Genomic DNA, 14,746 nt, shown 5'->3' on the forward strand with positions numbered 1-14,746 from the left:
TGACTATGAAATAGTGGGAAAGGCAGAGGATATATTATGAATTGATAATATTTGGTTGCTAATTTTCTTTTTAATTCTTTCTTAGAAGCTCTCCAGTACTTCATTTAGTTGGTGACTTAGTGAAGGAGCTGTGAGGAAAATTTGATCCCTATGTCTTGCATTTGTTTTATGGAGGTTTTGTTACAAATGAGTGTTTATCATCTAGTTTCCTAGCCACTGACTTTCTCCATTGCCCTCCCTTCAAAATAAAAGATTCTGTCATTCTTTGTAATAAGTCATAATGTTTTATGAATGCAGAGTCTTGCCCAGTATGGGCACAGTTCCAAGAAGGAGATAGAATCTTCCCATTTGCTCAGAAGGCAACTAAAATGGGTCCAAGATGCAGATTATCAAGGGAGGAGTCCTTTGATTGGTCCAAAGCTTCCTTATCCTTCCCTTTGACTTCACATGTGGTAGAAGGCAGCAGGGTGACTCTGCTTGGTCTGGAGCACCAGCCACCCTCTCCCCCATTAGTCTTGGTTCCTGACTCCATGCCTGGAGGAGCAGCAGAACCCCCACTTGCCCTGCCCCAGGGGACTGAGCTTTCGGGAAATTGGCTGAGTGAGTAGACAGCAGCTGGTAGGAAAATGAGAATGGACCCCCAGGGGCTTTTAAAAAAGCCATGAATTCAGCTCTTGTTTTTGTGCTCACACAGTAAAAAACTGGCTTGGCAGCAGGGCTCCTTAGTGACTAGATGAGGAGCTGAGGTCTCCTTTTTCTACTGTCTTCCCTTTGGTCTTGTAGCTTGTTTCCTGCTTTGCTCTTTGGTTTTGAAGCTGTTTTCAATCTTTAGAAGTCAAAAGATTTAGCCTTTCTTCTACCTGTTTGTCTCCTGGCTGTTTTTGGCCTCTCTCTACTCTTTTTTTTTTTTTTTTTTAAATTTATTTATTTGAGAGAGAGAGAATGAGAGGGGGAGAGCACATGAGAGGGGAGAGGTCAGAGGGAGAAACAGACTCCCTGCCAAGCAGGGAGCCCGACATGGGGTTTGATCCCGGAACTCCAGGATCATGACCTGAGCCGAGGGCAGTCACCTAACCAACTGAGCCACCCCAGCCCCTCTCTACTCTTGAGAGGCCCTCTGTCCCAATTTTACTTGGTTTTGGAATATCTGTTCATTTAGTCTGTCAGGGTAGTAGGAGCTGGTTGTAGGGAAATTCTAAATTCCCCACTGCTAAATTGGGCCACCCCCTTCTCAGACATCAGCGTTTTTTTTCTGCTTGTTGATATGCAGGCATGTGTCAGATATCTTTTTAAAGGGAAAAATGCTGCACATGATAAGATTTGAATATCTCTCTTTATAACCATGGCAATGGAAGAAATGGATGGTTTTTGTTTTTGGCTTTTCAGCAATACAAATTTCTTAGCTATAGTGGAATAGTGAGTGTATTTCGATGAACTGCAATCACGAGGAACACTATTAGTGGAATAACAATTCCTTGATAAGTCTTGTGATTATTTCATTAACAATTCATTTATACTTGAAAGCAGCGAAAATATTCTTACAGAAAGAACGTGAATGTGAACTCTTGCTTTTTTAATTGCATAGATATGGAAATACAGACTAAAAAGTGTACACTTGTATATATATTTCTCTGTGTGTATTTTTTTCCTATGGATGATGAAACAAAGTACTACAGCATGGTAGCTCAACATGGCAGAAATGTATTCTCTTATAGTTCTGAGGCCAAATGTCTGAACGAGTCTTAGGGGCTAAAATGAAGGTGCGAGAAAGGCAGTGGTTCCTCTGGAGACTAGGGAGGATCAGCTTCTTTGCTGTTTCTAGCCTCTGAAACATTCCTTACAGGGGGGGCATTTGGCCCCTTCATCCATCTAATTGCATAGCACTGTTTTACTTTGCTTTCCTCTGACTTTTTTTTTTTTTTTTTTTTTTTTTTATGTATCATCTTGGCCCACCTGTGTAATCCAGAATAGTCTCCTCATATCAAGAAACTTAATCATGTCTTCAAAGTCTTTGCCATATAAGGCAGCATTCACAGATAGCAGGGATTAGAATGTTGATGCTGGGGTCCTCTTATTCAGTGTGTTGCTGTGAGCACACATGCTTGTGTGTATCTGTTTAAAATTCTGTGTGTCCTCTGAGCTGGTCTATAAGCACTTACACTCCAGTAGCAATGAGCATACCCTACCACCCAAAGTCCAGTTCTTCCATCTAAATACTAGATAATATTCTTTACTAAAAGGACTGCTTTTTTTTGTGCCCCACCCCACCTTTTAAAAAGAAATGGGTGATTCTAGGGAGAAGCCTGCAACATCCCATTGTACCAGAAAGTAAAGTGGTCCTCATAAAGTAATGGAGACAACTCGAGAAAAACAGAGACCAGTTAGAATGTCTACTGGTCAAAACCAGGTAATCTGAACTTGGAAATAAATAATGAAAGTAGTTTACAACCCATTGAATAAAATAGTAAATTCTTAGGTTGAAAGTTTCATAAGGTATGTACTTAGTTTCTAAGTATTTTTTTACAGCATGCTGATGAATTGCAATGAGAAAAAGTAGCAGTTGACAGTGGAGAAGCCTAGCAGATCAAAATGAATATGATTAAGTAGCAGACAGGTTAAACCTGTGCCGCTGGAGGGTGCAAAGAGCAGAAGAGCATCACTTCAATGATCTTCATGTCAAAGATGCATAATCGGAACTTAATCACGAGGAAATGTAAAGATAAACCCAAGGTGAAGAACATTCTACAAAATAAGTGTATGGTAATTTGCATGAAGTGTCACAGTTGTGAAAATTAAGGAATATGGTGTAATGTAATAGTGGGTCCCAACAGCCAGTTGGTAGTTCTAAACTTCCCTGTATGAGGCCACTTATTAGTGGACCCCTGATTTAATTATCTAGGTCTTTCTTGGACTGGTTACATTCTACAGAGAAAACTCTTCACATCTGCCTGCCTGCAGGGAAAAGTCTAGGGTGCCAGCATTTACAGACTAGGTGGCATCCTAACATTTAGCAAACAAATCCCCATTTCCACTGTGGTGTTTTGTATCATTTGTGCCTGGTATCCCTCAGCCAGAGGTGTTCTTCAAAAAGTCTCTCCAGTGAATACAGCTTCATTGTTTTGCCTAGGTTGGAGAGGGACACTAGCCCATTGAAGCAGAGGTAGGGAGCTGAGGATCTAACTTTTTGATAACCATTCTTTTTTACTAATCTTCTTGTTTGAGTACTGTATGGTGTGGCTTCCATCGGTTCTGTTCTCTTTTAACAGGACATAAAGTACTTGTCATCCTAAATAACTTCCTTTTTGCTCTTAGCTGTTGCTGCCTTCCGTAATATAATAGTTGTCTAGGCTGCTATATAAGGTACCTCAGGTAGGTGGTTTAGACAGCCAGAGACAAAATTATTTTATCACAGATTTGGAGTCTAGAATTCTGAGATTAAGGTGTCAGCAGGGTTGGCTTCTTTGGAAAGCCTCTTTCCTTGGCTTGCAGATGGCTGACCTCTCCTTGTGTCTTCACATGGTTTTCCTCCTGTGTGTGTCTGTCCTTATGTCTTCTTATAAGGATACTAGTCATACTTAATTAGAGTCCACCCAAATGACCTTATTTTAACTTAATTACTTCTTTAAAGACTGTCTCCAGGTACAATCCCATCTCAGGTACTGGGGTTAGGACTTGAGCATAGGAATTTTGGAGGACATAGTTCAGCCTGTAACAGCCATGTAACTGTCACCTTTTGCAACATTAATACTAAGGCCTGCCTGCTCTTGAGAGGGCATCCTCAGTGTTCTGCTTCCACAGGCCTGCCTTCTGCGGGGCTATGGGAGTGGATGGGACTCAACAGGTGCAAAGGTAAAGTGTGAATGTTGGAACCAAGTATTTGTTCTTAATGAGTTCTGAAATACTGTCTTTATGGCCTTTTATTTAGCATTTAATCATCTCTGGCTTAAAGCATTTGGTAATACTCAGCTCTGACTGATGAGGAGGCTCTCACATCCTCTGGACACCACACTGAAATGGAAACGATGAGCATACACCACCAGCCACAGACTCTACTCTCAGTCCCTGTCCAACCCTTCCCATCCTCTGGCCCCATCCTTCCCCTCCCAAAGCAAATTACTTTTACTTGGAAAATTTGCTTACCACTATCTGCTTTCTTCTCTTGATATTTTGCAGCTAGACAATTAGAACAATTATTTTTACATGAGTAGTTGTTTCTTGTATGTCTGAGGTTGGTAATTATAGTCAGTAACGTGCTGAGAGTTGGATAATGCCAGTGCAAATTCCTTGCAAATTTGAAAAACTATGTAAAATGTAAGATTGAGATTTTATTTGTCCTGTCCATGTAATAGTGGACTTGCGTCTTTAGATGCAGGGGCAAGTTTTGATAATCCTGTCACTGTAATGTTGTGTTCTTCCTCCTTAATGTAATATCTGTGAAGGTGATTCAGAACTGTGAAGTATCTTTGTGCTTCAGAATTTGAAGGGACCTTAGAGATAAGTTTGAATAACACTCTTTCTCAGTATGGAAGCCAACATCCAAAGCCTAAGTGTTAGAATGAGGTTGGGTGGTAATTCCAGGTAGGATTAAAGTGGCGATCATCTGGCAGTCCGTTTGCTAATGTTACTTCATATCCAATACTTCTTAATGCAATCTATCGTTCTTAAATGACTCTGACAAAATAAAAAAATATATTTTGTTCGATTAGTAATACAGAAGGCAAAAGTAGTACTGAATTATATGGGTCTTTGGTCAAGTTGCTTGTTTCAAATACTGTTTTTCAAAGACCTACAAAAATTATTGGACAGATAGGTGCTGATACAATACTTGGCATGGGAGGAGGATATATATGTGTATATATGTAACCTCTGTGTGTGTGTGTGTGTGTGTGTGTGTATAGGTTTAGAATAGTTAATGTAGGTAGAATGGATTTTATTTCATTAGGCAAGGTGGAGGAATGTTAATGATTTGATTCGGGTCTGAATGAGAGGTTTTAGGACCCCTCATAATTATCATAGCATGGAGTGCTTTATCAGAGTGGAATCTTTTGGTGTATTTAATTCCTGGGTAAAACATCCCTTTAAAAAATGCTTCTCTTCTCTGTAGTCCGAATATGATTTGAACACTGCTTTACTTTTAAACATTAGCACAGATGCTCTTTGTGAACCCGTGTCATCATCCGTCTGGGAACTTCTTAGGAATTCAGAGTTTCAGGCATCTCAGGCACCACCCTAGACCTGCTACTCTTTATTTGAACAAGATTCCCATGTGATTTATACATACAAGTAGGATGAAAAACACTGATCTAGGCAGTTCACAACATTCAGCCCCTAGAGCACCAGCATTAACATTACCTGCAACATTGTTAGAAAATGCAAATTCTCAGATCAAACATCCAGACCTACTAAAACAGACACTCTGGGTGAATGAATCCAAGGTACGAGTCTTAACAAACCCTGTAGATGATGCCAATTCATGCTGAAGTTTGAGAGCCATTCCAGAACAATGCATTTCCAATAGTTTATAAAATAGTACATTTTACATTGTGATCTCTCTGTCACACAGGCACACACACACACCCACACGCATGTGCTCATGCACACAAGTAACTTAGGAGTTTTATAAAAACGATGTTTATCTTAGTGCATAGTAAGACATCATACTCTGGTATTTTCAGTTTCATTCTTTTAAATATATATATGTATGTCTGTATAAACATAAAATTCTGCTCAGGTCACTAATGTGTCATGAGATGCATATTAAGGAACAATGTTCTTAAGCAGGGTCTCTTCTTTTTTGTTTGTTTTCTTTTTTAAATTATTTTATTTTATTTCATCATGATCAGCATACTCTTTAATCGCCATCATGTATTTCCTCCACCCCACTGCCCACCTCCCCTGTGGTAACCATTTTGTGCCAGGGCCCCTTTGGCAGTTGGGTAATGCTCTGGATCTCTCGTCAGAATAGTGCTTTCTAAGTATATACAGTAATACACATGGAGCCACAGGAAAATCAGTTACTGTGTTTAACACATATGTTTAAAAAAATATCAAACGCCTTTTTGATAGGGCAATACAATTCTATTCTTTTCTTTCTTTCTTTCTTTCTTTTTTTTTTTAGGATTTTATTTATTCATTGGTGAGAGAGAGACAGAGGAGCAGAGGGAGAAGGAGGCTCTCCACAGAGCAGGGAGCCTGATTTGGGACTCGATCCCAGGACTCTCAGATCACAGTCTGAGCTGAAGGCAGATGCTTAATTGACTGAGCCACCCAGGCGCCCCTCTTTATTCATGATTAAATTTAGTGGTGGGCCTAGTAACTACAATAATTTCAAAGTAGGTAAGAGTATAATTATATTTTAGAATATCTGCAGTAACTGTTAGGTATTGTGAAAATGGTTGTGATTTCTATTAACAAAGTTGCAGCTACTGATAATGATACTTCATCACATACATTCATACTTGAAAAAAGGCTTAAGGTAAGTGAAAATAAAGATGGATTTTTTTTTCACCATCTAACTTCAGATTTCTAGAATTTTACTGACAGACCCCTTTGGAACTGAGGTTAAGAACCCTTGCTCAGGAGGAATGTTCCTTTGGAGAACAGTTTTCAGACTTCAAATAGAAACTATGCCAAAAAAATTATCTTTCTGCAATTTCTTAAAACTGGTGCTTCATAGATTGCAGCTTTTCTTTCTTTCTTTTTTTTTTTAAAGCATCATTGTAATGGATTTTGACTTTAGAATTTTCTTTTCTGTTTGTTTTACTGAGACCTTGAGAGGTCACCTGGAAGCCCAAATCCAAGCTGTTGATAATGTTCCTTCTCTAGTCTCTTTTGTCTCAATACATGCACCCAGTTGCTTAGGCCACATTTCTGGGAGTCATTTTTTGGGCCATGGGATCTGGATTCAGGATTTGAATCCATAATTTTCTAGCTTTATAACGCTGGACAAGTTACTTACCCGCTCATCGCTTCTTTCTCTACATATGAGACTGGGATGATAGTAGTGCCCACCTCACATGATTGTTCTGAGTGTTATATGAGATATCCCGTGTATTGCATAAGTGTGACTGAGTCCAAGCTTGTCCTGCTGGCCACACAATAGAGCAGTAAGTCAAGGGCATGATGCTGGGGCAAGGAGAGCAATTTTATTCAGAAAGCCAGCAAACTGATGGTGGACTTGTACTATTGATCCAAAGACCATCTCCCTAGGCATGAGATTTGAGATTCTTTTATGTTAGGAAGAGGGGAAGTAGGAGAGGGTTGGAGTCAAAAGGTGACTGATATCTGTAGATATCTGAAGAAGGTTGTATAACTTCTTTGTCCTTGGTCAGTTGATCGTTGGATGTATGAATCTAGTCATCCCATTCTGTAAATCTTGAACATAGCAGAGTCATTTTTGTACATACTTCCTTATTTCCCTGGGTGAGTTATATTTTGGATGGAATACAGTTTTTGCGAATCTTAGCTGTATGTGCAGGTGCAGGGGTGAGCAGGAGTTTCCAAGCTATAAGTCACAGTACCAAGGGAAGTAGAAGCAATATGGAGTCAGGCATGAGAAGTTTCTCTCTGCTGTGTTAGAGCAATGATTTGCTGGAACCGAGTGGTTAGTAAATGTTGTTCATTATAATTACCCCTGATTTCTCCCTGTCTCTCATTCCTTAAACCCAATTTATCAAAAAATTTATGTAGATCCTCCCTACAAAATGTTTAAAATCCATTGACTTCTGCCTATTTCTATTGCCATCGTTCTACTCTAACTTTCCATATTCTCTGGACCCCTAACAGGTGTCTGCTTCCTCTTAACTAATTTAAATCCATTTTCTTATAATAATTATATGCTATTTTAAAAAAGTTTAAATGAATGATCTTTAAAAAAAGTTAGTGAATTTCCATATATTTCAATCCCTTTACTAGCTTCCCATTAAACCTTTCCTTGACCTACAACACCTTGTGTGTTTGGCCCCTGTCTCCTCTACAGTTTTACTTTCTGCTGTGTTATTTTCCTGGTCGGTCTCTCTAGTTTACCATTTACCCACTATTCTGTGGCCACACTGGCCTTTCAATCATTTGAGTAGCCTTTTCCTTTCATGCTTTAGCTGTTGTGTCTGACTCTCCCTCTGCTTAGATGATGGGGCTTTCTCATCCTTCTCATCTTTGCAAACATTAGTTCCTCAGAGAGACTTCCCTAACCACTCAACCTAAATTAGGGTACCACATTCCTTTTCTACCAGTCTGAAGCTCCCTAAACACACCAAAATATTGATATTTCCTTTGTGCTGGGGAAAAGGTTGGTTAACAGCCTGTGATTATCAAGCATGTAACTCCAAGAGGAGTGTGCACCTTTACCATAAAGATAAATTTTACACATAATGAACATTAAGTGATTGTAGAGATATTTTAAGAAATAAATTGTTATCTCAAAATTGTACTAGCTAGCTCTTTGATATTGGTATTAAAGAGCAAAAAGAAGCCTACCCATTGAACTGTTCTGCAGCAGGATGATGGAATCAATCATAACCCCATCATTACTGTCAGTCATTTCTGCTCCAAAGAATATAATAGAAATCATAAAATCTCCCTCTTTGAAGTAGTTGCCTGGTTGCCGATAAAACCTTTTGTGTTTCTCTCTCTTAAAGTGAATGGTCAAGTCTGCTACGCAGATATGAGAAAAGAGGTCTCACAGTTAGAGGGTGGAAACAGTGGGGCAGTCAGTGGCTGGATCCTGGCTGATTTTTGAATTCAGGGTAAAGTGGCAGAAAAATGGCTGCTTGAATGAATTAGGTCAGATTTCTCTGTGTTTTCCAGTTTCTGCCTTGTTACTTATTTTTAATCAATCCTAGACCAGAGAAGGGAGGCATTCCTGATTTTTGGTAGTTGCCTAAAGCAACCAGGAAGAAGGTTATAGGAATTCAGAATCATGATGTGAACCACTTTCACAATTACCTTTGTAGCTTTTCTTTCAAATAGGGGACTTTAAGGAATTCCAAAGAGTGTTGGGACAGATGCTTTAATTTAGGACAATTAGTATAAGTGAGATGACAGTTAGTATAAGTGGGATTAGTACAAACGGGATCACTTCTACTCTGTGCCTCCTGTTTGGCTGAATGGTGTTCCTGGTTATATAAAAATTATGGTCTCTTTTGGGGAAAGACCACTTTTTGTTGGTATATTTTAGTAGAACCTATGCACAAATATTCTTGCTCTGAGGTGTGGGGTAATGATAATCATTTGGAAAATAATGCATCTAAAAATAAAATACAGTTTTCTAATTGCAGAAAAGTAAAAAATTTAATTTTAAAAATTCTGCCAACCCACCGTTAATACCATACTCAATGGTGAAAAATCAGAAGTTTTTTCTCTGAGACTAGGAACAAACAGGGATGTCAACTCTCGCCACTTTTATTCAACTGGAAGTCTTAGCTGAAGCAGTCAGTTAAGAAAAAGAAATAAAATACATCCAGATTCGTAAGGAAGAAGTAGAACTGTCAGTGTTTGCAGATGACGTGGTATTATATAGAGAAAGCCTAAAGAGTCCACTAAAAATTATTAGAACTGATAAATGAATTCAGTAAAGTGGCAAGGATGCAAAATTAATATACAAAATCCTGTTGGGTTTCTATACAGTAATAATGGACTAGCAGAAATAGAAATTAGGAAGATAGTCCCATTTTCAGTAACATCAGAAAAAGAATAAAATACTTAGGAATAAATTTAACCAAGGTGGTGAAAGACTTGTACTCTGAAAACTTTTAAGATGTTGATGAAGGAAATTGAAGATGACACAAATAAGTGGAACGATAGACCACACTTACAGACTAGAAGAATTAATATTGTTAAAATGTCCATACTAACCCCAAACAGTCTATAGATTCAGTGCAGTCCCTATCAAAATACCAATAGTACTTTTCACAGAACTAGAACAAACAATCGTAAAATTTATATGGAACCATAAAGGACCCTGAATGTCCAAAACGATTTTGAGAATGAAGCACAAAGTTGGAGGTATCACAATTCCAGACTTCAGAATATACTGCAGAGCTATAGTACTCAAAACAGTATGGTCCTGGCACAAAAATAGGCACGTAGATCAGTTGCACAGGAAAGATAGTCCCAAAATAAACCTACACGTATATGGTCAATAAATTTATGATGGAGGCAAAATATACACTGGGGAAAAGACCATCTCTTTAGTAAACAGTGTTGGGAAGACTAGACAGCAACATGCAAAAGAATGAAACCAGACCGCTTTCTTACACCATACACAAAAATAAACTCAAAATGGATAGAAGGCCAAAATGTATGACCTGGAACCAAAAAACTCCTAAAAGAAGACAAAAGAAGAAAAACCAAATAATTGATTAAAAATTGGGAAAAGCACCTGAATAGACATTTCTCCAAAAGAAGACAGATGGCCAAGAGACATGTGAAAAGATGTTTAACATCACTCATCATCAGAGAAATGTAAAATAAAATCACAATGAGACATCCCCTCCCACAGACAGAATGGCTAATGACTATTATAAAAAAGACAAGAAATAACAGTGTTAGTGAGGATGTGAAGAAAAGGGAAACCTCATGCACTGTTGGTGGGAACATAAATTGGTGCAGCGACTATGGAAAACAGTAAGGAGGCACCTCAAAAATCTAAAAATAGAAGTACTATGTAATCCAGGAACCCTGCTCTGGAAGAAGAAAACAAAAACGTTAATTTGAGGGGCACCTGTGTGGCTCAGTGGGTTAAAGCCTCTGCCTTTAGCTCGGGTCATGTTTCCAGGGTCCTGGGATTGAACCCCGCATCGGCCTCTCTGCTCAGCGGGGAGCATGCTTCCTCCTCTCTCTCTTTGCCTGCCTCTCCGTCTACTTGTGATCTCTGTGAAATAAACAAAATTTTAAAAACAAAACAAAACAAAAAAAATTTGAAAAGGTATATGCACCTATGTGTTTATTGCAGTTTTATTTCTAATAGCCAAGATACGGAAGCAACCCAAGTACCCATCCACAAATGAATGGATTAATAAGATGTGGTATATATGTACAATGGAATAATACGCAGCCATAAAAAGGACGGAAAGCTTGCCATTTACCGTGATGTGAATGGACCTAGAGAATATTATGCTAAGTGAAGTAAGTCAGACAGAGGCAAATGCCATATGATTTCACTTATATGTAGAATCTAAAAAACAAAATCTGTGAACAGACAAACATAAAAATACTCAGAAATAGAGATAAGTGCAGAGAACATAAATGTAGAGAGCAAACTGGTGGTTGCTAGAGGAGTAGGAGGATGGGCTAAATAGGGGAAGGGGATTTGGAGGTCAAACTTCCAGTTATAACATGTCATGGGGTTGAAAGTTACAGTATAGGGAATGTAGTCAATACTGTTGGAATGACTTTGTATGATGGCAGGTGGTAACTATATTTATTGTGGTGAACATTTTATATCACTATGTTTTATACCTGAAACTTATACTTTAATTAAAAAAAGATATTGTACCACAGTTCTGCCCTCCCATCAAGGCAAAATTTTCATATTTATCTTATTCCCAATTGATGTATATTTATTTTTCAATATAATTGTAATCTTGCAGTGATCATCTTGTATTTTGTTTTTTGTTGTGTTATGTTTTTTCATGTTTCATTTTTAATGGCTTATTGTATCATTCTGTCAAGTAGATATGTCATTATTGCCTAACCATTATCTTGTGGTTGGTTTGCTTTATAATGTATTTTTATGATATATTTTAAATGATGTCTTTGTTATGTTTTAATTTTGCAGGCAGAGACATTTGTTTGGGTTAACAATGCATCAGCGCATTCCCAGAGTGTTGCCAAGGCCAAATACGAGTTCTTATTTGGCAGATCTGAAGAGAAACCTCCAGATACTAGTAAGTGTTTCCTGACCCTCCTCCTGCAGGTAACAGATGTGAAGTGCTATTGAACTTTGCTATCTCAGAAGCTGAAAATTCTTCAGACCAAGAACTGATTTGAAAGTACCCAGAACAGGCTACAAGAATCACATCCAGTATTTCTTAGAAAGTTTGTTTTAAAGAATAATTAAAGTGAGCGGGTTTCAAAGAGGTGGGAAGGTAGGGATGAGGGTGGAGAAACTCAGTAATGATAAAAGGGATATTAATGTGTCTGGGGAGTTAGCTAGGAAAGGGATCCTGCCTGTGCTTAGGAATCTGGGCTCTGGAGCTAGACTTCCTGTGTTTGAATTCTGGCCTTGTAGCTTATGAAGTTTGTGACCTTGAGTAGGCTAACCTCTCTGTGCCTCAGTGCTGTCTTCTGTAAAATGAGATTCTATAGGTTATAGATAAAATAGTTACATATGTCTCAGAATTCTCTTAAGGTTTTAAGTAAATTGACCTATATAAAGATCTAAGAGCCACATGTAGCATGTAATAAGTGCTATGAAAGTGTTTGCTGATGTTATTATTTACTGTAATCATCATCGTCAACACCATGTCCCTGACCTTTGAAGTACAGTCTTGACTTTCCTCAATTCTGTCACTGTCTGACATTGATTTTTGTTTTGGGTAGACAAGGAATCTGACCCAATAATAGTTGTTGTCCAGTTGAAAAAAAATCAAATAATAACTGCATTTTGGGCTTCTGTGTTGGATAGGATTATGTGATAGACCTCATAATATTGGGGGATAGCAAGAATGTAGTGCATTTGCATTCATTTAAGAATTTCTTTTACCTTAATAATGAATACTTATTAGATTTCATTAGCTGCAAACTCTTAAGGAAGTATAAACCAGCTTGATTATTTAAAAAAAAAATCATTCTGCTTTTATTAGAATGCCCCAATTTGCTGTTTATCATTCAGCATAAATATCTAACTATTCTGGGCTTGAGGTTTGGGGCACTTAATCATCTGTTCACTATTTCTCAGGCAGGGAATACTGATTCGTCCAAGACTATTTAAAACTCCTTCTTCTCGGGGCGCCTGGGTGGCTCAGTGGGTTAAAACTCCTTCTTAAAACACACACACACACACACACACACACACAATTCCTTCTTGACATAGCTTTACCTTTGCATGTCACATTGTGATTTTGTGCTGTTATTTTTGACTTTGATAAAAAACGATTTTTGCTTCACTAATTTGATATTAGAGATAATATCAAAAGTCTTCATAGTTCTCTGACTTGGTGGATGAGTTTGGCTCTTCTTATGTATAGGTTTTGAGTATACCTGTATACCTGGGGCAAATCAGAATGACATTTTAATGACATTTTAAACCTGTTTTTATTTGCCTTGGTAAAGATGGTTAGTATTATTTTTTTCTTGTGGTGATATATTCTGCAGGTATGAAAGTATACATGCATTTATTCAATAAATATGTTTAAAGAACACTTAGTAGTGTAGTCACCTGTACTGGGCACTGTGAGGAAGCAAAGAAGTACAGATAGAGTTCTTCCTTTTAGGAACTTATTCTTTGGTCAGGGAGAAACAGATGTGTAAGTGACCAGGAGGAGAGAATAATCATTTCTAGCTCTGACTTCCTGGAGAGGTAGAAGTTGAACTTTTTTGTAAAGAAACAACTAGTGTTCTGATTAGGAGGATTTGGGGGGAGGGCATTTCAGATTGGAGGGAATGGTATGAGCAAGGGTATGGTGGCAGAAGATAAAAATTGCTTGAAGGACAGGAAGGAGACTAGCCTGATTGGCTAACAAAGTATATGAAGAGAGATAAGTTTAGCAAGATAATCATTTTAATTGCAAACACCACTGCACTCGGACCAGCCAAGATAATCATTTTAAAAGGGGCCAAATCATGGAGGGCCTTCTAAGGCAAGGTAAAGAGTTTGCACATTATCCAGGTGTGTAGAAGGAAGTGGAAAATCAAGATGGATTGATCTTGAATTTGGAATAGAGCAGCAGAAGCTGTTGCTTACCACAGGAGGGTTGTAAGATACCTTTTTCATTTCTTTTTCTTTTTCTTTTCATATATTTACATATCTTTTCATATCTTTACAAAAAATTATGGCTTTTTTTTTTTTTCCCATTTCAAAACACTGTTGAAATTTCTTTACATAGACTAGTCATCTGTCATCACAACACTGCCCGGATTCAGAATACTGCAAGGTAAAGTAAGAGAATAGGACAGTGTTTTATTTGAATTTGATAGACATACTTCTTCCCTCAAAGGTTTTTTTTTTCTTTAAAAAAAAAAAAGTGATTAAATAAGTGACTTAAACTAGGTGCTCCAGAAACATACTGCTGGAGAAATGGATGCATCCCCAGTAATACTCACATGCCATCACCTGAGGGGTGATACCCTAGTAATGACATATTCAGACCAGGTAAAGTCACTTGGTTCGTGATCCCCAGTTAGGCCCAAGGAAAGTGTCGCCGCTACAGGGAGAGAAGACTTAGACTTTGCCATTGAGCAGGGACTTAACAGGAGTTGTAGGTGGGAGGTTCTAGGGGAAACAAGTCAAGATTATTTGCAAACTACAGCTTATTGCAGGGATTTTTGAATCACTGACAAGGCTTAGGATGTTGGATGGGGTACAGGAGAACATGTGAATTGTGGGACGATGACTTGGAATTAAGATCTAGTTCATCAGTGTAGTGAAAGGAAAGTGATGACTGTACTTCACTGGGTTTCTTTGTTCGCCTGCTTTCTGGGAGCTGCAGCGTTCAGGAACTTCTCAAGGGCGAGAACAGTAGTTGGTGATTGTTGAAAGGCTCTTGCTATGTGTGACATCACTTGTGCTGTGACTTAATGAGGCTGT

General features: G+C 38.3%; 1 protein-coding gene across 3 annotated transcripts in view; it reads left to right on the forward strand.

Moving 5' to 3' along the window:
* The window catches only part of PSD3 (pleckstrin and Sec7 domain containing 3), a 624,510-nt gene that overhangs the window by 140,044 nt on the left and 469,720 nt on the right, over positions 1 to 14,746 (forward strand). For 2 of the 3 annotated variants that reach the window (XM_004775730.3, XM_004775734.3), the window contains exon 2: positions 11,777 to 11,885. In XM_004775730.3, coding sequence (XP_004775787.1) covers positions 11,777 to 11,885 — 109 coding nt within the window. Of the gene's footprint in view, positions 1 to 2,294; positions 2,408 to 2,526; positions 2,731 to 11,776; positions 11,886 to 14,746 lie in introns of those variants that run through there. The other variant, XM_004775732.3, reaches the window with a different exon arrangement.

This window comes from Mustela putorius, unplaced genomic scaffold, assembly GCF_011764305.1.
Source record: "Mustela putorius furo isolate JIRA1106 unplaced genomic scaffold, ASM1176430v1.1 tig00537275_pilon_pilon_pilon, whole genome shotgun sequence".
NCBI classification, from domain to species: Eukaryota; Metazoa; Chordata; class Mammalia; order Carnivora; family Mustelidae; genus Mustela; species Mustela putorius.